Source organism: Antennarius striatus, chromosome 12, assembly GCF_040054535.1.
Source record: "Antennarius striatus isolate MH-2024 chromosome 12, ASM4005453v1, whole genome shotgun sequence".
NCBI classification, from domain to species: domain Eukaryota; kingdom Metazoa; phylum Chordata; class Actinopteri; order Lophiiformes; family Antennariidae; genus Antennarius; species Antennarius striatus.
This window is the reverse complement of record NC_090787.1, coordinates 5,103,429-5,129,838: the sequence shown is the minus strand read 5'-3', so window position 1 is coordinate 5,129,838 and position 26,410 is coordinate 5,103,429. Positions and strand designations below refer to the sequence as shown.

The following is a 26,410-nucleotide window of genomic DNA, read 5'->3' as shown; positions in this document are numbered from 1 at the left end:
ATAAATAATGTTAGAATTAAAATTTGTATTTTTACTTTTATATTCATTCATGTCCTAAAAGATTCTGAAGGCAATGGAGCCTCAGAGGGGACATTTAAAAAAAAAAAAAAAGCACATGCATGACTTAAAAATACACATATGTTGATAAGACGCAATGAAAAGCATATATTCATAAATTATCATTTTAATGAATGCCAATAGTTCACGCCCTCCGGCTGTACAATGTGTTTCAGGGCTGAGGAGAGGAAATACAGATCTGCACAGAAACAGCTAAAATTTCAACTAATGAGACAAATGTCACTTTATAATTAGTAAAAAGTGTGTGTGTTAGTCAAATCAAGTGTTTAGTGACTACTTCCACGTCCTTACGGATGCAGATCTCTAAATGTCTGACATCTACCGTAAGAATATAAAAGAAAAAGGGCCACAGATGAAGTGACTGACTCAAGAAGCAGCTGGTGAGAAGCGACACAGGAGGTGAATTCTGTTCTATCCCCACTAAATGTGTATGCAGGTGAGTGGAATTCATGAAATCTAAATCAAAAAATCTAAAATTTTAAGACTGCAGACTGAGTTCCTAGCTGGGTTTGGATTCAGCCCAGGAACAAGACACTACATTATCACAGAGAACCTGTTTTAAATAGACTCACATTCCAGTTGAAAGTCTAAAATATATTTAAATACAAACATCTTTCACTCCAGCTCCAGTTCAGATAATTCCAAACAGCCATAACGACGGCGGTCCAGAACCTCAGTCGGTCACGTGACGTCCCAGCTGCTCCTCACCAACCCTGCGTCATCACCGGTTTCTACAAGAACACAATTGATGATCCATCGCCGGCGGCTCCAAATGATAATAGCTCTAATTGTTTCATGCTTGGAGTTGATGAAGTCATTCCCAGTCATGAAATTAGTTACGGCAGCCTAAAATTATTATTGCCAGAGATGCGAAATAATTTTTTTTACTATTGATTAGTGACAGATTTAATTAAGATAGAATTAAGTTTCTGCTCTCAAAAATACAATCATCTCATTTTGGTGTCAGGTTGCTTGCAAATTAAACAGATGATGCATCTGAAGCGCGTTTGAGGCTCACATCTATAGCACGAAGCTCAGATCCTGGCAACCGAAACAATAACAAGCATGGAGACACGCGTGTGCAACGCAGGCGTGTACATGTGTTTAAGATATTTAGAGAATGCATGGAGGCTTGAAAGGTTACAGGAAACATACAATAGAAATATTCTGCATTTCTTCTCTCATCCGTTTCAGACTGGGATGAAACCCAGTAAACCCAGGAGAACACTAACGGACCAGTTCATCACCAACAGTAGATCCATTTGGAAAGATAAAAATACAGTTTACAAAGGTGTTTGTTCCTTCTTGATAAGGGATAAGAAGATAATATTCTACCGTTGCGATTCTAACATTAAGCTATAGCCAATTAGCTTAGCTTGGTTAGGCATCAAGGCGGGAAACGGCACCTACCGCAGAGGTAGCCCTGGTCTTGGGTTTGGGCACCGGATTCCTCTGGGTCAAGGAGCCTCTGTCGAAGGAGTTCCTCACAAACCGGTCCACTTGGTCTGGAAACACACAGAGATTATGCCACGCATCCACATTTTAATCTTCATATGGTTAAAAAATTGAGTTTAGTATGACGAGATGCAAACTAAATTAACCTGTAAACATTTTCCATCGCTACCATTTTCCTTATTTTGTTCTACCACTAGTACCAAACACACTCCTGGGAATTCTGCAGGCGGAGAGTTGGGTATCTGACACACAGATGGGAAAATCGAAGCGGCAGTACAATAGGACACAGTCCTCACCAGCTTGCAAAACAGATTATCATGTTGAGCTTAACAAGGTAAAGATGTTGTGAGTCAGTCAAAAAGCCCCGGGGGGATGGCGATTCGGGACGGCAATGTCGGCTCTTACTTGTTGCAGAGTTGTGGGAAATTCTTCTTGCTTGGATCGGGATCCCAGACTAGATGTAGGAGATGAAAGGTAAAGCGAATTAATAGTGTGAACATGTTCAGCCTCTGAGTCTTGCTTCTTGTGTTTTTCCTTGATTTGATGATGTACAACAGATGTCTCGATCAAAGAACATGTTTTCATACTTTTGACAAGTCTGACTGATCTATGGATTTGTCTTAAATCAATCAAAGGACGGTCTTTACCCGTCTCCTTCTATCCCCTGGCATGCCAGCAGCGTTCAGGGCAGCAATCCTGTTCTCTATGTACGAAGCCTGGGGTGGAAAAGACAAACTTTTACCCTTCCTGCGTCTCGCAGGTGAGACCGTTTGCCAGACAATCTTATTTTACCTCGCTCTGGGAGTTTTGGACGTCAGCAGTTGCCTGGGCGATCTTGTCCTCCAGCTCGTAAAGCAAGGAAGTCGAGCTTTTCAAGCTGTCCTCTGATTCCTCCTCCAGAGGGGGACACTTCCTGTCCAGGACCTCCAATCCAAGATCCGTCTATCAGAGAAATGTGAAACATAAATGTTTATTGTATACCTTTATATCTCATGTGCTCGAAGCCTTCTGCTCACGTGCTTGATATGAAACTTCGCTTTAGCTAAATTTGGGCACAAAACCTATGTGGCGAGGGTGAGGACACATTCATGTTGTGCGCTAGCTTTCGCGTGGGAAGTTCTGGTCTCTCGGGTGACGGTCTTCCATGATGACCCTCAACCCTGACCTCCACCCCACTTGGGACCTGGTTCAGTTGCTCTGATTGTCTCGTACTGATGTGAATGTTTCCTCTGGATGTATTGTCAAAGCGTCAAGCTACTCCTCTGGTTAGAGAAGGGTGTGAACCCTGATGGGATAGTCTTTAACCCATCCATCACGCTGGCAAGTTGACATTCATAGCTCTCTATGTCAAACCAAGCAGAACAAGCGGAACAGAAAACCAGCCGACCTTTGCCCTCTTCAGTCAGCTTCATTGCGTGTTCATACTGTAGCGTGGTGGTGTGTCAGGCCCGATGTGAAACACACCATCAAGAATTAGGGAAGAAACGCAAGAGAAAACAGTCCAGAAAAGACAAGACTCTTATTTTCTGCCCAATGCTGTGTTGCAGAAAATCTGGGATGCATGTTTGCGAAGGAAAAACAAATGCTAACGCCGAGCGACTTGATTTACGGCTGCAGAATGTGCTTGAAGTGGATTCCAGCAGAGGTGGTATGGAATTTCATGAGCTAGGATGCTGTTTTTTCTTCTTTTTTACATGCAGCAATCCAGATGTGCAGCGCGCACGCTACAAATGATATAACTAACTATGGTTGTGTGTGAATGCACTTTTTTATTTTGCAGCCGACCTCCTGGGACTCATTCTGCTGAGGCTGCTCCTCTGATCCGGACAGGACAGTGCTGGCTCTGGATGCGGGTCTGGTCGGGATCCGGGACGGCTTGGCGTCCGCCGGCGGCCCCGTAGGCTCGTCCTCATCGGAGGTCAGGCTGCGGTCGCTGATGTAGTTTGTCAACTCGTGTAGTTTCTGTCTCAGCTGCTGCTCTTCTTCGTCCACCTCCTCGAATGGAGGAAGAGGAGAGGTGCTGGTTGGAGTCGGAGGAGCCTGATTGGTTTGTGGGAACAAAAGAGAATGCGTGTGTGAAAAAACCCCCAATGTGTTTACACGTGTGTCTTGGTTTCGATTAAAAATGTGCCGGTTAAGTGGAAGCAGTTGTGAGATGCCTCAGTGGGTTAACACTGATTGTTGTCCTGTGGAGAAAGTCTGGGAAAAATTCAGTTCAGAAAGCGAATGTTGCTCTAATGTTAGCTCAAAGTGTTAGCATGCATTCTACAGTATAGCAGCGCCTTAGCATTAATGCTAATGTTGTACTACAGAAGGATTATATGTTATATATAAAGACTTTTTCCATCGGTTACTCATTAATACATCAGCAGGAAACATTTAAATGTCTGCTGGAGACAAAAGTCTAATTAACGCCGAACGCAGCATGCTAGCTACAGGCCTCTGTGTTAAATAGCTAGACAAATTAGCCAACCAGCTCACTGGACAGTAATTTAAGTCAACACGATTTATGGTCGTCGTCTAAACTAGAAGTCTTTTTTTTTTTCTCAGCTGCTAGAATTTATAGTCCTTTTTATTGCTGTAAACTGTAGGCAAGAAGCTTGAGAATAAAACTGAAGCGTCTTAAAGTAATGAGGCTCAGGTCAAAGGCTGACTGACTGAAGCCACGTCTATACCTGTAACCTTCACTTTGACCTCTAGAGGAGGCAGACAGCCCCTCCAGCTCATTATTGTCTTTCACCAAATTCTCAAGACAAGAAAAATGAGCAAATCGGCGACTCGTCTGGTTGACTTGTTCCTTCAGGCGCCGCGCCATCGACCCGCCTGTGATTTCAAAAGGGAACTAGCAGCTCCAGGAGAAACGTAGGTCACACAGTACATATACGGTGTGATAACTGCAGAGACATTAAATTAACACAGATGTGTTGCATGGAAATGAATCATGCGCTATGAAAATTGTTTTAAGCTGTGGTTTTGCTACGAGGAAGAGGAAAAAAAAGCACAAGTTTATCAAATAATCCTCTAATTTGAAGCTTTATAGCTTGTAATCACCAAACAGACTGAAGTTCTGCTGGTTAAGGGTTTGATGTTTTTGGGAGTTGGCTCGTCATCCCATCTTTTTTTTCAGCAGAATTCTGAGCTAACTACCCGATTAAAACCAGACACAAAGCCACATGATGATGAGGGTGGATGTGCTGCTCTTTGTAATCCCAATGATTGACAAATGAGATGCTAATAAAATATCTCATCATCAGAGAGGAAATATCAACGAATCCTGAATAATGGTTTTAGTCATGTTTACCTGTACCAGCAGGCTATATTCACAAGTTTAAATCGTCAATCGCTCCATTGATTTCTGTTTTTATTGATCACTTGGGAACAACACAATGAGCATCACTCATCACTGACTTATTATCACGTTATAAAGTTTATTCTGTTGGCGAAACAGCTCTTAAACACTACATAGCTTATTATCTTGTTGCTAAGTAGCTGATGTTCAGCGGTCACCAGAGCCTTTTTATTGAAAACCATGCCACATTAGCTAAAACAATTCTGGAGTCTGAACCAAATGGTGATGTTAAGTTAATTAAAACTGAAATAATGAGCTGACAGATGTTAAACACATCGAACCAAAGGGAAGCTGTCAGTTATTTAGGATTCTTAAGGACGCCATTAAAGAAATGCGATAAAATTTATGCAGCATTACCAATAGTAGTAGTCAATTTAGTGCTAACTGAAGTGCAAAGAAGGCGTTACTCATTGTACGTCTGTGCATGTGTTTCCTGATGGTTTCGTGTGAGCTGCACCAACGGAAACATGGTGATGATGATTAAATTCAGCTGTAGGAGCGGCTCAAACCTGTGATTTTAGGTCCAAGTGTCGTCATAGATGGAGGTTCCCCAACTCCCTACTGGATAAGAATAATCCCAGGGACCCCATCTGATCAGAATTCACTTTTATAGGTGATTCTATGAAGGTCATGACCAAAACCTTCTCATGCAGCAGCTGGACTGAGGCTGGAAGATGATTTAATGCTAAAGACGTCTGATTTAATGGGTTTACCTGATCGTACGCCAGAGTGACATTCTGCTCTATGTGGTTCAAGAGGTTCTCGATTGCCGACACTCGTCTGTCCAGGTCGGTGATCTGCAGAAAGAAGATGAGTCAGAGTTCAGAAGCTGGTGATGAATCAAAGAACATCAAAATAAGTGTCTCAGGCTACACCACCAATGAAATCACAAAATGGCACAGATGGAACAAATCAAAGAACAGAGTCACAGTCAAAACAAAGGTGGTTTTAAATCAATTACCCTCAAGCTCCAAGAATTCAGACAAAGAAATTGCTGTGGAGTACAGATGTTCAGGGTTAATTCATCCTCGGCTATGTTACCACAGTCTGCCTCCTTGCTGTGATTCCAGGATCTAAAGCATTCGTATAAAATTATAAACTAAACTTGAGACTATGTCTGTCGGCTGGCCAGGGAACGCCTCGGGATCCCCCCGGAAGAGCTAGAGGTGTCTGGGGAGATGGAAGTCTGGGCATCCCCGCTCAGATTTTAGCCTCCGTGACCCAGCCTCAGATAAGAGGAAGTCATATTGATGGATGGATGGATGGATGAACATTGTTTTAAAGACCAGGCGTTGTAGATTAATATCAGTCCCAACATCGACTGTTGGGACTGTTTGTTGTCTTTCAGACTTTTCTCTTCGCTTTGAGTCAGGACGTCGTGCTAACACCTCCTCCCTTCCATCCTGTCGGCTCTGAGTTAATTCCTAGGAAGGCTGCCGGTGTGAGACTTCTCTGGTGTGGCATGACAGGACAGATTCCTGGACCAACACCCTTGCTGAATTCCTGGACCAGCATAGCGAACATTCAGGTCTCTGGCGTCATCACTTCGCTGCACCTTTCAGAAACGACCACGCTTGTTCAGAGTTATGCAACGTTTTCCACATTCAAGGCAGTGGTAGTATGTCTCATTAGTAGTCTCTTTAGTAGTATGTCTCATTAGTAGTATATCTAATTAGTGGTATGTATCTAGCTTGATAGCTAGGTTAGTTACACTTACAGGTGAGCTAGAAAATAATTGACATTAAAGGGAGATGCTGGACAATTATTTATTATCCAGAACCTCCATTGCAATCCCTCATAGATTCGCTTCAGATTAGCTTCTCTCCAATGGCTAAGCTTACTTGTTATCATAGTCTTTTTTTGTAAGCTAACTAGCTAACCCCACATTAGCTATTGCAACTTCCTCCAGCGTCCTCCAGTTTCCTCTAGCTTCCTCCAGTGTTCAGTAATTGGTAGCTTACAAAGCTCTGCTTTCAAACTAACTCCCCCAAGACTGTGAACAAATAAGACATTAGCCAAATCAAATAAATCAAAATTTCATCACAGTCATGCAGATGTTTGCTTATGTTTCCAGGCCACTGTTTATCGGATCCGATCCGACCGCATCAGCATCCGTCAATGTGGCTGATTGCTGGACTTCATTTAAACTTGTACAGAACCAGAGTTTTTACCTCATCGTCTCTCTTTCTGTTTCACGCCTGCCTTTTTTCACTTTCAAACGCCCGAAAGACAGAGAAGCTGTTGCTGAATAAGTCTTAAATACTTTATGTTATAGAAACAGTTCTGCTTCAGAACTACTTTTAATTGGGTCGGGCTTAGAAGCTGGAGATAATAAGGACTTGATGAAAGTCATTGTGTTTGTGTCTGCGTCCTTTTCACCCCACACATGCCCTGGATTCCTTCTTTCCTTTGAACGCAGCAGATTCAGAGTCATCAACCGACTGTTTTTGCGGCTCCGATGTTTTCCAGATCATGATCAAACAAACAGGAATCAACGGCCTTACGCCTCCAACGAGTCAGGGTAACCTTGGTGCTCGCGGCCAGAGATCGACCGGCTCAGCGATGTCTGACAGGTACACGTCTGGGATGGCTTTAGCTTCGATTATAAAGACCGAGACCTCCAGATGAGCCTTCCATGTGATTCGATTGATTCCTGGCGGCGTCTCGCTGGACTCACGTCAACCCGACTGGAGGTAAACAACTTGTATTTGTTTTCTAGCCTCCCGTGATCAGTTGCCATCCTTCCCAGGGACGGGGTTGTATACCAACACATAAATAGACGTTGATGTAATGTTTGCAATGTCTCTCTGATCTCGCAGCTGTCTCCCCTAAATCACTCAAGGTCTCCTCTGAAGAACACGTGTGTCGTAGGACGGACATGCGCCGCCAGCAGGAACAAAAAGATGTTTGTTTGTTTGCTCCTGTCAATAAGAAAACCAGTTTGTGACCATTATATGGTAAACAGACTGACAAATCAAATATTCCCTTTGTTTTAGCAGGAAAAAAAAGGAAAGTCCAAATTCTGTTGGTAAAGAAAGGAACTGTAAAGATTTAAATCATATTACGACTTCATTGAAAGCTGTAGGACACATGTGTCAAACTCAAGGCCCTCTACATCATTTTATGTGGCCCTCGAGAGCATAAGAGTTTAGAGTGTCAAAAAATATAATAATAATATAAACATATTTTTTCCATGCAACTGCAATGTTTGTAACTTAGATTACATTGAGTTATATTTTAGTTACATTTACAAGTTACATTTGGCCCTTTGAGGACTCATTTGGCCCTCTGTGACATTGAATTTGACGCCTGTAGGAAGTATTCGTTAGTAAAGTTGAGACCTGCGGTGGGGGGTTTGGTGAGTCCACCCTCTCCTGGGGGATGTGTCCGACGGGGCCTGGAGGAGTCCGGTCGTCCTCGCCCTCGGACTCCTCGGTTCCGGGGAGGCAGCTGCTGTACCGCGGCCCCCAAGCGCTGCTGCTACCGCAGGACGAGTAGCTGAGCCTGGAGACGGAGCGGGATGGAGTTGGGTTGTCCTGGGACACCAGATCATCTGAGAAGGTAGATCAGATCAGACGTGTTGTGTGGTCACAGTTCATACCCATCGCTGACAGACAGGAGCGTATTTATTTGGATTTTTATCTCTGGTCCAGACCTTCGTGTTGCTCCTCCAGGATCTGGTGGAAAACCGAAGACATGTCGGTCTCGGCCAGCATCAGCTCCCTCGCGCCTGCATCCATGTCCATGATGTCATGAGGGGGCGGAGCCTAGGAGGGAGGATGGAAAACCAGGTTGGTACAAAGGAGCTAATGAGGTTGTTCAGGAGAAGATAGAAAAGAATAGCAGACTGTGACTTCAGTTGGTTGGTTTGTTAGTTTAGGATTAATAAAGATCAGAGGGTGCAGATTGAAATAATCCTGATCTGCTGAATCCAGATAAAAGTTTTAGTTATCGGGCTACATAATGGGATTGTGAACATCTCCCCTAGTTGCATAAATATCTCCAGACCAGTGATTTATTTTAGGATCTCTGGCGGATTGTTTGTGGAAAGCGTTTATCGTCTGATCTTGGCAGAGATCCGATATCCTTTCTCATTCCTGTGAAATCTAATTTCATAATAATAAAAAAAGGGTCTATATTTTTTGGATCGCGGTTTAAAATCCTTCTCCCTGATTGGGTGAAATGCTATCTTGTCAGATCAGTCTGTTAATGAGCAGTTGGGTTTGCAGCATTAGTGAATTTGGCTGGATAGGCGAAGGGAGATAATTGGCGTCTTCCTGCCAGACATCTGGTTTGGCAAACACTCCAGGAACAAGCAGAAGAAGCAGAAACAGGCCCAGGGCGCTGGTTCTGGCCTGGCCGGGCCGTTACCTGATTGGATTGATGCCGGGATTCCATGAAGTAGTCACAGCCCAGCTGGAAATCAAAGGGATCGACAGATAGGCGCTTTTTGCCCTTTTTCATCTTTGGATGGGCAGGAAGAGAAACACCATCACCAAGAGAGAGAGAAGAGAGGTAAGAAAAGGATTAAAGCCCCAGTAGAGGATGATTCAGGCTTTATTTACACCAACCTCCCAGAGAACATTAGCTCCAGTGTGTTCCTGGTATTTATTACTACATGTGAGGCGTAGTGCTAAGCAACAGATTGTTTGCAAAATACATATCTGCTGATCTGTAGGAACAAGAACGCTAAACGCTGCTCTGAGAAAGTCGCCTGGAGGAGCATCTGGATAAAACACATTCAGTCTGTTTGGAGGGTAAAATGGTTGAAATCTGTTCCTGAAGCTGCAGCTGCGTTTTCTGAAATTAAATACGTCCTTGCTGTTTCATAAGAATCAAACGATAGACCCAAAATAAATGGAGCGAATCCCGAGAGAGGGTTCAGGGTGCACACACCCCCAACAATCTGGGGGACGACCTGACCTTCTGTCTGCCAGTGCATCTGTTCCAGCGTCACTCCCTAATATCTACAGAGAAACGTATCCATGGGGAGTGACTGTACACTACAAACCATGTATTTAATATAATTTAGTTTTGGATAGGGTAGTTTCCGCTTCTTGCTGACTAATATTTGCCTGAAAAAATCATTTCACCTCAGATTGCTTTTTTATTCACCACAAGGATTTGAACTCGCAGCCAAAGACGTAGCAGATGAAGAATTGCTAAACCTTATTTTGGTGAAACAGCCTGTTTGTTTGAGGCTACATCCAAAGCTGTTTAAATCAATCCACTGGACTTTCTAAGAAGTTTCCTGAATATGTTTCTCCTCTCATCCAAGGGGCTTCTTCAGTTCTGACGGTGTCTGGTCTGGTCCTAGCTTATTAACCCTTTAGGGTGTGGTCAGTGCTATTAACATTGAGGTTACACCGCACACGAGCTGCATTCAGGCCTGCATCGTTCAAACAATTTCAGTTGAAGTGAAATACATTAGGTTAATTCTGACTATTTTATTTTATTATATTGGGCTCTTATTTTGTTAGTGTGTTTATATATTCAACTGTTAAATTTTGTTGTTTATGATGTTGAAGTACTATCATTTCTATCATCATGAGTAAATATTTCTATGGTTGTGATTATTGAGTAAGGTAATAGAATAAGTTAAAGTTAAATGAGGATAGTTATATCATTACATACACCATAGAAACCCGTACTTTTTGTTAAAGAACACAGGTTAGCCACCTCTCACTAATAGCCCCGAATCGTCTTTCTAATGAATCTTTCAGCCTTCAGGCAAGAAAACTTGCCCTCCCCTGAGTGGTGGAAATGATGGGAATGTTTCCCAACGAGCGTCAGGGTTTCTAAAGGCAGCACAGAGGGTTTAGACCAGTAGAGGGCGCTCCAGAACTCCACCCAGCCTTCTTATAGTTAATCTATTTGTGACGAATATCGAAATTCCAATCACATCGGAGTCAAACCCTGTTTATTTACAGAGACAGGGGAGTAAACAATAGTTTATTTTTATCATGAAACTCACTGGAGGCTCCACGCTGACATTCCATCTCAGACCTCGAACCTGAGGCCCTTCGACTCTGCCTCCTTTGTGTGTGATCATACATGACAGCTAGGTATTTACCCATAATACACTGCCAGGGCGACTCAGCCTGGCCTAACCTGAGTCGTCACGAGCTGTAAAAGCATTCCAGTCTTTCATGACCGCTGGCGGGATCACACAGATGACCCTGTGCAGAATTCACCTCAGCTTTTCAACAAGAGGAGCAGTCAGCGTGACGGACGTCAGCGCTGAGGCCAAACGCTCAAAACAACAGCCTGGTTTCAAATCTGTGCTGCAGATTAGATTGTGTTTATCAAAATCACCTTAACTACTGTTACCCTATCTCTGCTAACTAATTGTTCTTATCCAGCAAAGGTTAGAAAATGATTAACAGCAATGAAAAGAACCTCGACTAGGGGAGAAGTAGTTTTAAAAGAGATTTACCTTCCTGTGGTGTTGAGAATCTGTTGAGTCCATTCCGTCCTCCTCGTACCCGTCTGCTGTTAAAGAGGCACACATGTTAGCGTCGGCTAAAGCGCTTCAGAACAACTGTCTATCTCTGAATCTCCCACATCACGCAAACCTGCAGGAAAACTCTAAACTCATTGCACTTTGTCTTCTTTTGTATGATGTACAAACGCCTGGCAGCAAATTAAATTCTATTTTTACGTCTGGTGTGCAGAGCGAGGAGCCCATAGTGTGAGGAGGTGACAGAGGGAACATTGTGTTTCCAGTGGCTGTTGATGAAAGTGTTGAAGAACGGACGCTTTCCTCTTCCAGAACGACAGGAAAAAGCAAAAGTAAATCTTCAAGGAGCGTAACCCTTTAAACTAAAACCACCCTGGACCCGTTTTGCTGCACCAACGGGAATAAAACCCAGTTGAGCAGCGAGGGGACCAGTTCAGAAGCTCTGGTCCAATCCCAAACCAGTGCAACCTCTAAATGGATCATTTTAATGATCTAATCGTTAAAACTAAAGCAAGAGAATCCGCGTGTTCACCATTAATGGAGTACTCGAGCTGATCTACTCGACCTGATGCAGTCACCGGACCTAAATGTGGATCTAAGAGGACCACACACCCCGCCAGATTAAAACCCCCAAGGGCCCCCAGAGGGAAGGAATATATGGGCTCAAACTGACCCGTGTGCTCGTTTTGTGAAAGCACTTATTTATTTCAGAGTATAAATAAAGCCCATAAAATGGGTAATAAAATGTTTTCACCTAAATATTCCTAAACAGATTAGCGATTAATTTACAACAACCTGAGTTCATGGTGTGTGTGTGTATGTGTGTGTGTGTGTTCGTGTGTGTGTGTGTGTGTGTGTGTGTGAACAGTATGACGATGTAAACGGCTTTTATAGGAACTTTAGAGGAGCAGGAAAGGATTAAGTCCACTGATATTCAGGTTTAGGTATAAACACACTTAATTTAGCTGGTTAGCATTAGCACCATAAGCTATGGTAGTGAAGGAAATGGGCAAATGGTGTCACTATAAAGAAATGACAATTGGAGGTCATGAGTCTACAGAAATAAAATTATCTTAAGATTCTGAGAAAACATTCATGCTAAAATAAAGTTTTGCCTTTATGTCTTTCATGAATTACTCCAACCATTGTGTGCTTAATTTAGCAAAACAACCCATTTTCTGAATTAACGAGATAATTCCTTCAGATTTCATCCGTTTCCTCTGAGAAATCTTAATAAAATAAAGATAAACCGACCAGAAGAGCAGCCAGATGAGAGGAGGAGGCTAGCGGTCACTTTTAAAAATAAATTAAATTAAACCCTCAATTCAAATTGAAATGAAAGAAATTACTTCATGATTAAATTAGATCATTTCTACCAAATGTTCGACGTGCTCCTCCTGTTTCCCAACCATCCATCAAGCAGCCAACAGACAGTCCAAAACCATTGAAGCAAACAGTTGGACAGGGGTTTTGGCAATCCATCGGCCACGTCAAAGTGTACTAGTTATTAACGGTGCCGAAATGAATCTTATTTTTTTTGGGATAAATGAGCTAATAAATGGTTAAAAGTATGATTCGATGAGTTTTAAATGATATTTAGTGGGTCTACACTTCTATAACGATGGCAAGGGGTTTATTTATTTAGCATACTTTCATTGAAATGATCCCTGATGTTCAAATTTTCTCATCGTCTGCAGTGAAAATGGATGAGGTGAGGTTTAGAGCTCTAATAAAGCACTCAGCCAGCTGAGATAATTCAGGTAGCTCTTTGTTTTCCATATAAAAGAATGAGTCGGGGCAGCAGCAGCATCATTAAACCAATGACCCAGGGCAGCGAGCGATCGGTTCAAACCTACGTGAACAAAGACACTGCTGTGTGCACCGGTGTTACAACTGCATATGTGCAGACACATGGATGATACCCTCTGAGCTTTGGGGGCCTGGTGGACCACAGTGGAGCTCAAACAGGGAAATGACAGCAAACAAACAGGGATTTAATCCACCCAATCAGATCTCAGCTCCACGCGTCGGTGAGCGTCTATTATTACAACCTGCGTGTGCGTGCAGGAGAACGCACACCAAAAAAAAGACGTTTTTGTTCTCCCACCCTTCCCTGTGGCGGACTCCAGGCACAGAGACATGTGACTGGGTGATCACAAGGCCTGCTGGGTAAAGCCAGCCAACCAACTCGCTCCGTTTCCTTTTCCCAAACCCTTGAGGGTGACTCAGCAAGCGGCGTCAGGAGTCCCGGGTTAATGAAACTCCTGATGCTATGATCTCACTTGGAGACCCATCGTGTTTAATAACGCTCCAGGACACTTGTTTTACATGCTCCAGGTGTTGCCACGGGTTACCGGTGATGCTGCGTGAGCAACTTCAAAAAGAGATCAAAATAAGTGCCGGAGAAGTTTCCGATGAAGCCTCGTACCGTCACCGCGTCGCTCTATAAGCACAAGCCATAAGCATAAACAGGACTTCTCACCACATGAGAATCTCCGGTTATAAGAAGTACAGTAAGCAATGTGTCCACAGTCTCTGGCTTGGCAGAGACACGAGGAGGCAGAGCCGGAAACAGAGGAAAAGATGGAAGAGATTAAATCCCTGTGACAGATCTGGCAGCCTCCTGACGGCTGAGAACTCTCCGCAGAAGAGCAGGAAACTTCTTTCTTGTGACTCAGAAACGAAGCTGCCCAGAAACGGAGTAAGACGCTGATGTCTTAGTTAGGGGGTCGGCTCACCGGCAGCTGCCAGAACAGCTTCGGCGCTGATTGCTAGGATCCTTCTGACATCGTTGGGTCTGGTCTGTTTCTCGGAGTGTCAAACGCTGCCATTCTGGCGTCTGGGTGAGACGGAACAGGCTTCAAACTGACCTCCAATGAAAACACATTCACGTCCGTGTGAGGAACTGTACAAGGCAATCTGCTCTACAATGCAAAACCACCTGGAGAGTGCAGGAGGTCGGGTTCTGGTGGGGTAGGGGGGTCACACGCGACTTTCACCCAGGAGACCAGATTTGGTCCCATGTGGGGAAATAAGCTCACAGCAGCATCTTTCAACAATGAACCAAATGTTGTTTCATGTGAGGCCCGTTGGGAGGCGGAGGGGTGGGTTGGGGTCGGGACGCCTGAGTCATGTACAGGAGTGGGCGGGCGCTTAGTCTGCAGTTTAGTATGTGGTCGAATCTCATTGAAGGTTTCCGTTTGTTGAGGATTCTAGCGAGCTCAAGAAGGAGCTTCAAAAACTACATACATTTTTTGAGAGACGCACAATAATCAGACAACTTCGATGCTACCTGTTCCTGGATATAATATTGGGGAAAAAATGCACTTCCATTCAACAAAAATATTCACAGATCATCCATGTCTCCAATTTAATTTTGAACCCGGAAATCACCATTATGTTTTGATCTTGCACGACTTTTTCGTCACAAGACTCACCTGTGCGATTCAGCCTTATTAAAATCAACCAAATAGCAACACGACGTCTGCTGGTTTTCCTGTGCAGTAATATCTACCAAGCGAAAACCAGAAAAATCCATTCATGGTTGAGGAACGGCTAAATGTCGGCACGAAAGACGAAATGCAGGCTTATAAAAAATTTGTGCGGAGAAGGTTCTCTCAGCTTGATGCAGTGTCCACAGGAGGATACATGAATTAAAGGAAAAGAAAACTATTGATTGAAAGGCAAAAGTTTATTTCTAAAACTGTTTTTTTAATGACCACCAGGGTGTAACATTTTGATAAAAATAATATGTAGTTGTACTTTTCTTTCTTCTTTTTACTTAAACATTTGACGTCCTTATTAATAAAATCCTTGAAATTAACAGTTTGTTTATTTTTTTTATTTTGCTATTGCCAAAACTCAATCCTCGCGTACTCTTCTACCGTATATTCTGTTATTACTTTTGGAATGCATAAACGTTATGATGGGATGCACACATTTTTTTGTAGCGCATCCCAGGGATACAGTACTTTCTGGAGGTAAGTGGAGAGGCGTCTCACCTTCCAGGTCGTTCTGAGAGGCACTGCGCCGACCGTCCAACCTCTTGAAGAGCGATCGCATCACTTTGGCGCTGCCGAAACGCTTGAAGCGAGTTCGGACGTTTTCGTGGTACCATTCCAGAGTACCGATCTTGAGCACCCTGTTGCAGAAAAGATGGCAAGAGTCAGAACGACGATGCAGAAAATATAACAGTCAAACATCGTTAAAATATCGAGACTGAGAAAATCCAGTGCGGGTTTGAACGCGGGATATTTTCCACATGAAATCTGGAATCAGGGACAGGATTCTAGTCCACAGCTGTATCTAGGCAAACAACGGTCCAGAGGTTACATGTGGAGATGGAACGTGTTGTGTTGCTGCTCTCAAACGCCACGAGCATTAAAAGAGATGTTAGACGTGTCTGGTTGAAAGGAAACTCGCCAAAACCGTCATTAAATCTGTGTGCAGTCAAACCCTGACCTGCCAAGGACTCGGCAACGCGCCGGTTTCTGTAATCAAGATAATTCAATAAAGAGCAGGAAAGATAAGCCTTCTTTTGTGTCTCTAGGTGATATCTGTGATGTTTCTGTCTGTTTTTGGACCCAGGTGCAGACAGTGGAGGATGTTGGGTAATTTAATAAACAGATAAATGTAAAGAACACACGGCTGACAGGATGTGGAGGCAGATATGGGTCAGAATCGAGGAAGCAGTCCAGCAGCCAAACGATTCCAACTGGGAGCAGGCGATAAAACAAACGCATTTCGGTAGAGAGACAAAACTACCTATGCAACCGCTAGCATGTCAAAGCGGAGGTGAACCATATGCTTCACCTCATCAGCAAATAAAAATGAAATATGTGTTTCTACTGAATAATGGCCAAAAATACAACAACAGAATTTTATATTTGAACTATTTCTGGATGTAAAATCATTTTATCCTGTTAGAAATTTGTCTTCATGTACGTCGACAAGAAACATCCTCTGGCCCTGCCTGAGTTACACCAGCTGTCATTTGCACGTTTCCTACCTGGCCATGTGACAGGGATCGCACACCCAGCCCTCCTCCTTCTTGTTGTAGCGGCTACACGACTTGCAGATGTAGAGCTGACAGTCCAGACACTGACGCCTGGTGTTGACCAGGAACTTGAAGGGATGGAGACATCGGATGCAGTACGACTCCGTCAGGCTGGTCTGGCTGCCCAGCAGCTCCCTCTTGGTGTCTTCTTTCTCGATCTTGGTCTTCAGCTCTCTGCAAAACAAGAAACATTCAAGGATGATCCTGCATTTTATCTGTGTTTCATGACCATGATCATGCCATTATTTTCTGCTGTCATGCATTTGTGAAGCAGATGTTGAGAAACAGGGAAAATCTCAGGAGATGTGCAAAAAAAAAAAAAAAAAAGATGAGAGGAAACACAGATGTTCACCACGGAGACGTTCAAGTGATTATGGAAAATAAGCTACTTTAATGTTGAGTCACGGGTTAATGTCTGGACAAAACATCTCAATTTAAACGTCGATCCGGAATCATGCCAAAGTTCATTTTCTGCAGCTGATAATTATCTGTAAACTAAAATCCTCGATTGACGAATTCTTACATGTCAATATGTAAAAAGACGCCGGCTGACATTGTGTTACACTGAACCTTTGGTACTCCGCTCCTCTGGGAAGCCTTTAATTCTAGTGGATTATGGAGGCATTGACAGTAAATTAGAAACACGCAAGAATGCTTGATTGACGTACCAGCAGTCACAAAGCACAACAGATGCTTATGAAGCATTATGAGTGCCTTATGGACATTCTTGTCCTTTGATCAACAGGCTGACTGACAGGTCTGACCCTGATCTTGTGGTACTTTATGATTACTGTACCTACATTTATGCACCTAATCGATCAATCAAGTTGAAGTGAACTGACCATGATGCATCTGTTCAGCAACACTTGTGTCATTAATAAATCTTCGAGCTTTTATTCTTCATCATAATCTGGAATCATGTCAATCTCTTTGTCAAATGGTGGAAAAGACTCTCGCCTCCTCACACTGGGTTATAAATCATTATTATTGATAACTAATTCATGTTAGGTACATTTTTACATATTTGTCACAATAAAATACATCCCAGATTTTATTTATGGACGGGAGTTGAAATGTTCTCATGACATTAATCCAAGCACCTCCCCAGTGTCTGAAAACACTCCTTCATCAGCTAATCAACATGCCTGGACCTCGCGAGGCAACCACACACCCCCTCAAACAAACATCCTCTGCTCACACGTGTCATCAGTGACCTCATCGCCTCCAACCAGACCAGTCCCTCTGGACGGGGGAGGGGGGGCTTAAGGAGTTGGAAAGGTGTCCTCCTCCTCCTCCTCCTCCTCCTCCTCCTCCTCCTCCCTTGGCGCCGTGAGATGCTGACAGTAGCGGAAAAGCGACATTAAGATAACAGATCCAAAATGTCAACCGGCGGGGGAGGATGAGGACGCTTAATGTTTAATAAAGCCTCTTTTTATTTCCTTGAAGGTCATAAACATCTCATAACGTTCTGCAGATGCGGCTTCTGGATATCAGAGATTTAAGAAGTAAAATCAGTAAAATCTGTCCTCCTCCAGAAACATCAGATCCCACAGAGAGAGCTTCAAACAAGACCCTCAAACAAGATCTTTTTCTATATATTTTAGGTCTGATTGATTAAAGCTGCAGGACGGCGGTTGTAACGTTAGAAGCAGCTGATGTCTGATGTGACCGGCGACGGCCTCGATGTGTGTGTCCGAAAATCCTCGCGTTTCCTCGGTATTTGATTAAAAGCAGAAGTTGCGGACTATTTGCTCCACTGGCAGAGCTCAGGAATCCTTGTGCGACAGCCAGACTTCACTCAGACACAACGTGGGACAAAGCGAGCGAGCGCTGCCATACATGGAGATCTCCTCCGTCCACAGAAACCAGTGCCCCCTCCACCAGCGTCAGATCATCGCAACTGATTCTAGCTTATCTCACAATCTGCACATTTTGCCTCACAATCAAGTCCAACGTCTGAAACGTGGTCGTACCTTCTGGGCTTCTGAACAGACTCTGGATCTTTTCTAAATTATAATCTGTCCCAGAGAAAGAGCAGCAGCTCCACATGGGAGTCGGCGATAAGATTCCAGTTTGCTCTCATTTGCAAACAGCCTGTTCAAATAAACCAGTCATAACAATAAATAAGGAAGCCAATAAATACGAGTGTACAAACAGGCTGTGAGACAAGAGATGTAAGCAAACGAAAAATGGTTCTTCTAGGATAAAGAAAATCTTGTTTTACACCTGGTCGGCGCTGCACAAAGTTTTGTGAGGTTCAGATGGGGACGCAGTCGTTGTTAAACTGCATGAAAATGTGGGTCCGATAACATTTTAAGCGAAAAATAAGCAGTGAATCGGATTTTATCGTCTGATTAGAGTTTTATGAGCAGGACAGATTCCGTCTGTTTCCTTTCCAACTCTCTGAGTAAGGACATTTGGTTCAGTCCGAGACACGGGGGCCGTCATGCCCCCGGTAGTTTTGGAGGGAATTCGTGTTTGGCAGCGAAACTTCACAACCGTAAAGCAGCAAAAAAACAACACGATGATATACAACCAGTTTCAGGTTAACAAATGTCCTCGTCTGTCCAAATGGATGCAGTGAAACACAATTTGGGAGATGAACTCGTGTCCAACAGTTGAACAGAAACTTTTCAAACTTCTCTGAGCTTCGTCTTTGGTCTCCAACCAGCAATTAGAGGCTGAATGTTTGATGATCAGGTTTTACATCCTGGAAACAATGATGTTAGCAGGTTCAAATAGCAGCTATTTAATTATTGACTAATATTTAATAATCGCAGCTTTAAAACTCCATTTGTGAATTGTTTTTCGTTGCCACTAGGGGGCATCGGAACATGTTTAAAGATTTCATTTTACCGATGATGAAACAATTTCACTTAACTTATTAAAAATTAGAATTGATGTAGAAAAAAAGTTTTTAAAATCATGCTTTAACGCACAAGGAAAAAGTTTTTTTGCAATCAATAATTCATTGATTAGTTGTGAGTCACTACCATAAATTTAGTGATCTAAAAAAAGCAAAATATTTCTCCAGTTTACTGATTTAGAATTTAAACTTTCATGACAATTGCCTGAAGAATATGAAAAGACAGATGGTTTTGTTGTTCTGGTCGAATTGGTCAAGCAAAACAAATGCAAAAGTAAATCTGTTTTCAACCCGATCTGTGTGGTTTAAGGAGCGACAGTGTGACAGGAAACAAGCGGATCTATATCTTCTTTATATTTTGCAGAGGCTCTGCTGGGAAAACAAAGGCTGCTTCAGCAGCAAACAGCATTTTATTTGAGTGGAAAATAAATAACTGCACAAGAACTTTGGCAGGAATGAGACCTCTGTGGCTGAGACGAAAGAACAATCATGTCCTTTATTTAAAGTTTCTGGCTAAAACAGAAGAGACAAACTCCGTCTGCATCCTGAGTGACAAGACAGAAATCTGAAAATGCACAATGACAAAAAAAAAAAAGTCATCTTTGTTGAAAACCAAAGTTTCCATCCCTCTATAAAGCTTCTTTGGAAAAAAAAAAGTTCCAGTGTTTAAAGCAAGGAAATCAGCGTAAAAAGTCCCTTTTCTCAGGCCTGTTAAGTCACGTAAAAACAGAGTGCAGCAAAGGAAAACAAGGAACAACAGGAAACCCGTTCAGCCTGGAACATTTTAATGTGACTCATAGAAACAGAGCCAAGAAACAGCAGAGAATCCAGAATGAGAAGAAAATCAAAATATAGAAAATAAGATATAACGGTGTAAATAAATAAGTTTCGATTTCCAGCTGCTTCCTCAGATGCATCGGAGCTCCAGACCATCATTTCACTTCATTTACAAACGCTTTTGGTTTCACGCTCTAAAGCATCTTCTAAACTGACAGCAGGAGAGCTTTACGGGCTCCTGCAGGAGCAGCAAACATTCACCAGGACTCAGATCGCAAATTCATTTTCTTAAAAGTGAGTGTGAGTATGTTAAACCGTATCACAATCATCTCGTCTGCAGCCGTTTATCCATTTTGTGGGTCATGGCTCTGCTGGAGTCTACCCCAGCTGGTGGGTGACAGGCAGGGTACACCCTGGATGAGATGCCAGCTCATCACAGAGGCCACACAGAGCACAAATACACACAACTACAATTTAGGTAATACAATTTGAGATACGAGCCGCCGCTCCGTCCGTATTTTTGTTTGACATCAGTGAGACCGTATCTCGTTCTTTACCACGTGTTGGCGGATGGATACAACATCAGTGAGACCGGATCTCGTTCTCAGCTGCATCTCAGCAGTAGTTGCATTTTTTTTCTCAGCATTAAATAATTGTTTCTTAGTATTAAACTGTTGATTTTTAGCTATACAACCCTCAAAACTTTTGTAAATTTTGTAAATATTCTTTAGTTTTTTTCCTGACGGTGGACATTTTCATCATTTACGCATCTTGTTTGAATTTGGATGAAACATATAACATACACCGGGAAGCGACGGTTTTAGATTTGATAAATACAGCAGATTTAAATAAGGTTTATAAGTTTCTCCACTGACTCCTGTCTGTTGTGACCTCCTCCCTCCAGGGGCTGATCCAATAAATACCCTCCAAAACTTTTCCTCCCACAGCCTGACTTTAAAACCATCCGTCAGTTACCGTTGCCAAGGAGACAAGAGCCTAGTGAGTCTTTAACAAATGGCTAATAAATCTGTTTGTGATGCAGAGATAGTCCTGCTTTTAGTTTTGCTCAGACCCGACATCGTCTGTCAGTAAATAAAGATGAATCTTGAAGTCAGAGCCATCAGCGTGACTCATCCATCAGCCTGATGACATCTAACCGGCTTCACGTCTTTCACTCACCCCAGTCTGTCCTCCTCCTTCTTCCTCAGGTCAAAGTCTCTCTGAACGACGGCCCAAACGTGTCCGGCCTCCTCATCCGTCAGTTTGGACAGATCCAGCTTCGTTCCCGTTGTGTTGGAGGACATGATGGTGAGCTATCGGGCTCCCAAGCGCTGCAGAAGATATTACAAATAAAGCACAGTAAAGAAGGGGCTCCAAAATACCTCAAATGAAGTCATTTAAAGAGTTTTTCCATATCATGTTTGCACCTTTAAAGATTCTTTGCATTAAAGTGCTTTAACTCTGGGTTCCTGTCTATTTAAATGTAGTTCAAGCAAACTTCAGAGGCACCAAAATAAGTCAAAAATTACCTCAGCTGCTCAGAAATGTGACTATTTAGATATCGAGGATTTTACATTATTAATGCAGACACCAGACAAAATAAGTTCTTATTTATACGTCTGTTCCTGTCATCAAATGTATTTTGAAGCTTCGGTTTGAATTCTGTGTGACGACAACCCCAGACTGTCATTTACCTCTAAATATAAAGCAGCAAATAAGACATTTTTCTTTGTTTTTTGTGGACAAAAATTTTAAATCATGAAAAACATGCATCTGGGGAATATTAGGTCATGTTGGACCGTAGTGGTGGCGTGCCCGGGGTGCAGCGGCTCTGGACCAACTATCCATCTGACTTCGAAATTTAGTTGTACCATCTGTGTGTGTGTGTGTGTGTGTGTGTGTGTGTGTGTGTGTGTATGATGACACTTTGACTAAATCTTTACCGGTTTCAGAGACTGTCCTTTTTCTGACTCTTCAAAGAAACTTCAGGGCGTTTTCCTTCTGAGACTTCATTCATGCATTAAGAAGCTACCAACATTTAATCCAGGTGTGACGTTTCAATCATTTTATGCACCAAAACAGTCAAGGAGAAACAGATATTTAACGTGCCAGCAGAGACTGAATGAACTTTTCCGACACATAATGTGCAAACTGTTCTGTTTCCAATCAAAGTCATGACCAAACGTCTTCAGAATCGGACACATGGGAGGGGGGACTTCATCCTGCATCTTTACAGTAAAAACACTTCATGCAGGAAAGCAGTCAATGGAAAGAGAGATTATAGATCTGATTGGACAGACTCCTGCTGCTGAAGCTCAGGCTGTTATCTTTGGCTTCTCGCTGCATTTTTGCACCAAAGAGGAGGAGATTAAGTTGTGACTGAAGATTTTCACAGTAAAGTCATGTGGATCAGCTTCTGGCCCCGGTGGAGCGCAGACCTGATGTGTGGAATGTGAGGCTCTTCACCTTTAGCACATTTTTGGAATTTTCACTTCTTCTATGATTGATTAAAAACTAGTTTTAATTTTTGTGACTAAAAATCAGCCCCAACTTTCAAACAGACTTCAAAGTTACGCAAAACTGCAGAACAGACTTTCTAAACGCCGAAACCAGGCGCCTGGGTACACCCCAGGTGAGACGCCAGCTCATCACAGGACCTTGCAAAACATAATCAAGATTTTAAAGCCATTATATCACCTGGAAAGATTATTATAAAATGTTCAGTGATGATTTTCTTTGGTTGCTCCGATCTGCCAAATGATATATCAGAAAGAATCTCAGGAGAGATTGTCGATCCAGTTTAAGAACTGGAACATATAAGGATTGAGACAAGGCGGATGCAATACCTCTGGAACTACTGTTTGATGTACACAGATGAAAGCTGAGAACTCATCTGAGAACTCATCTTCAATGAATGGCCTATTTAAAAAAAAATAAAAAAATGATTCATATATAAGGCGCACTGGATTATAAGGCACACTGTCGGTTTTTGATACAAGTAAAGGCTTTTAGGTGCAACTTGTAGTGCGGAAAATACGGGAATTGTGAAGTTGACACTGAATTACATTCATTTTACAGTGATTGTAATGGACGTCATGGACGTTAAATACTGAACATTTTACTATATCCTAATTGCAAGACTTAAATCTGGTCAAAGGGAGATTAAAGCAGTCATATACACATAGAATATTACATGATATATATTATACATATTTATTGTTATTTTATGTTTATTAAATTTTCTTTCGCTTTAACCTTTGATAACCTTTGCATCCCCTCTCCATCTATTTTATGCAGAGTGATTCAAACACAAACACTGCTGGTCTAACAGTCTCTCTTTAGCAGCTAACACTCTGCTATCCTCTCCTAGCTGCACCCATGTGTTGTCGGGTTTTGAACGGGACACATCCAGATTTAGCTGCAGACACCAGACCAGAATAACGGCATAAAGGAAGGGTCAGTGACTCCTCCGTCACATGCATCTGTCCTGTGATCCGGTCCGGAATCGACTCTGAGTCTGACTAAACAGAGCCTGACCCAAATATTTCAGATGGTCCAGTTGACCCGAGTCGGAGGCTGAGGTCCGGCGGAGCAGCGCTGCTGAGCAGCATGTAAACACTCTTATATTCTCAGGGAGGGGGTACAGGAATCTTCAGGAATGTAATTGTGTTTTCCAGCAGTCGTTAAACGGAGGCTGATCTCAGCTAATTTAATTTCTGCTTCTGCAATGACGGAAAAAACAAGCGAGTTTAACAATGAGTCACATCTAGAGGGAGACTGTTGTTCTCACCCAGCTGGGAAACCATTACAGCTCCACAGATTAGGTTTGACACAAATAAGCACACAAATGTACATTAGCTGTATTTGCTAAGCGGGTGGGAGAAAGTTGCTCTCTGCTCCGTGGTATGAAGAGAGTTTTATGTAGCCGTAGAATTCAAATCTTTATTATATTCCTTATTGTATACCAAGTTTTATTTTTTAATTAAAATGCAGTGTGACTCTGCAACATATTTCCGTATTAAATTAATCACATAAGTCAACAGGTGCACATCTGAATGACTTTTGTTTGCAAAAGGAAGGTTGGGTATCGAACACGAGCACGTCTTGTAACAGCTTCAACAGCTCCAACTCTCTTTAAACTTTAACTCCTGAAATGATTTTTAAACTGGTTTAGAATTCATTTCATAATGTTGGCGAAAGCTTTTTGCCATTTATAAAAAAAATGCTTGAACTGATGAACAATTGCAGAACATTCGACCCACAAGTCTAATCCAACGACAGATGCAAAAACGAGGCTTTGAACAATTTTTTACAAAAGGTTTAAAACGAAGCGCTCCTCAGAGATTCTAATACAGGTTCATGCAGGTAATAAATTAATGCTACTTACCCTGGTGTGGACTGAACCCTCAGGATGTTTCCTCTGAAGGCAGACCAGACTGCCTGCAGGGCAAACTAAGACAGCAATGCTAATCACATGTCTAGTTAACCAGGAGGAAGTCAGGCAGGGACACCAGCCTCCTCTCCTCTCCGCCTTCCTTGATTTCACCTAAAATGGTCCGATTATGTTCTCCAGACCATCTAAACAAAGAATTTATTTATCACAACTGCTATAAATTTATGTTTATGCAGTGAAAACCCTGATTGATGGTACATTAATTAGACTGGAAACACAAATATGGAGTATTTAACTATCTGTCCTCAGGTCATGTGGAAGAAATGTTGGTCTGACATGTCAGGAATCATGCTGTGAGGTCTAATGAGGAAAAAAACAATGCAAACTTGTTTTTGTTTTTTTTAAATTCTCTGTCAATCATTAATGGCGTGTTAGTTGAAGTGTTTGCTGTGTGGGTTGGTCAGGAGTCAGACGCCAGCGATGAAGACAAACATTCACACACTGGAAGACAAACGTGTGTCAAGGTCATTAAAGTTAGGAGGAAATAGAGAGAGTAAAAAGAATAAAAAGAAACACAATTTGATGGACGTGAATAAAAACAGAAGGTTGAATGAATGACGTGATATAATTTATGCTGACAAACTAAATTAGGTAATTAACTTAGTCAATTTTCCTGTTGTAAATATTACAATTTGCTTCGATTTCCTTCCACAAAAGGTCAAGTGTTCCAAAAACAACACCAAATAAATCGGAGGTGTGTGTTCTGTCAAGAAAAGAAAATTAGTTGTAGTGGAGTAAATAAAGAAGAGCATTGGAAAAAATTAACACACGTTTTGATTTAAAGCGAGTTTTATTTCAAGACTGCCCAACAGTCCCGAGACCAGACCTGGGCGCCACCATTGATTTGTTGAAATAATAAAGGAAGTGACATACGCCCCGCCCTCCCTTTCAGTTTTCCCCTTAATTCATCACGTAATCAATGCGTAATCGACAGAAAACTCTCCAGAATGCTGTCTTGTGATACCGAAAAAACCCAAACTGACCCTAAACCTTCTGGTTTGTGTTGTGTAACCAATTCAAGTTCGATTATCAGTCATGTTTATTGAGATGTAATAAATGCACCATTAAGGAATAAACATTTAAATTTGTAATTTAAATTTAAATTCATTTAAATTCAGTACTTGCTGTACATTGCATTTGAATTTGCAAACATTACAAACTGTTGCAGCACCTCTCTCAAACCTGTCCTGGATTGTGTTAAATGCTAAGCTAAACACACATTACATGATGACATAAGATTGAAGACGTGTTCTATGATTTACACACATTCCACCTTGATGGAGGTGTTCTGTTTGAAACTATATATTAACTTGTCGTTTTTTAAAACCTCCCTTAGATGAAAACTTTAATTCTTTGTTTTTGGCATTGGAAAAAATAACTAAGATGAGATCCAATGACAGAAGGTATTGTTTTAAAAAGAAATCTTGAATGAGTAACATGCTAAATGGACCCCCCCCCCCAACCCAAACCAGAAGGACATCAAACAGTGTGATGAGAAGCCCCAGAGTTCTGTAAAGCAATGTGAGAGGCTGCTAGCTATAACTCAAGTATTAACATGTGCTAACAGCCTGCTAACAGCAACAACACAAAGGTCCCAGTTGTGTTCCAAGTTAAAAACCAACAGGGACGCTGGAGGCGGAGCCTTTCATTCATACCCTCTATTTTGTAATGTCTTTAGGAATGTTTTCTGACACACGTGGGTGGAGATTAAAAAGACAAAATGCAGCAATACCACCTTAAATGCTAGGGGGCAGTGTAGTGAAATCTGTACTTGTGTATCGATGAATTTGATTCTGACACTGACAGACCCCCTTTTAAATGGTGTGCATCTATTTAAATATATAAATAGGGTGTAAATCAACCTTGACATGCTAACGTTTGTGGTTGTGTAGGTTTACATTCTATTCAAATATTTT

General features: G+C 42.2%; 1 protein-coding gene across 5 annotated transcripts; it reads right to left on the bottom strand.

Annotated features, from left to right (window-relative positions):
* Positions 1-189: 189 nt before the first annotated feature.
* mlphb (melanophilin b) lies at positions 190-24,771 on the bottom strand. 5 transcript variants are annotated; one of them, XM_068329290.1, is made up of 15 exons: positions 24,429-24,769; positions 21,221-21,372; positions 16,351-16,572; positions 15,344-15,483; positions 11,319-11,374; positions 9,254-9,346; positions 8,538-8,649; positions 8,224-8,435; positions 5,596-5,679; positions 3,319-3,573; positions 2,326-2,475; positions 2,181-2,249; positions 1,939-1,987; positions 1,489-1,583; positions 192-809 (listed from the first exon to the last, which is right to left on the bottom strand). In XM_068329290.1, the coding sequence occupies exons 2-15, from the start codon at positions 21,343-21,345 to the stop codon at positions 783-785; spliced, it is 1,689 nt and encodes a 562-aa protein (XP_068185391.1). In that variant the 5' UTR covers positions 21,346-21,372; positions 24,429-24,769; the 3' UTR covers positions 192-782. The 5 variants fall into 5 exon arrangements, with proteins under 5 accessions (XP_068185392.1, XP_068185390.1, XP_068185394.1 ...); XM_068329291.1 differs by having other exon boundaries at positions 190-1,583; positions 11,319-11,371; positions 24,429-24,771; XM_068329289.1 differs by having other exon boundaries at positions 191-1,583; positions 24,429-24,770.
* Positions 24,772-26,410: the final 1,639 nt, after the last annotated feature.

Excerpts from the sequence above, each read along its gene's own strand:
- mlphb (XM_068329289.1), bottom strand. The coding sequence starts at position 21,345 with ATGTCCTCCAACACAACGGGAACGAAGCTGGATCTGTCCAAACTGACG. Across the intron at positions 11,375-15,343 it reads CTCTCAGAACGACCTGGAAG|CAGACGGGTACGAGGAGGAC; the intron begins GTGAGACGCCTC and ends CCTCTTTAACAG. Across the intron at positions 2,476-3,318 it reads AGCAGAATGAGTCCCAGGAG|ACGGATCTTGGATTGGAGGT; the intron begins GTCGGCTGCAAA and ends TTTCTCTGATAG.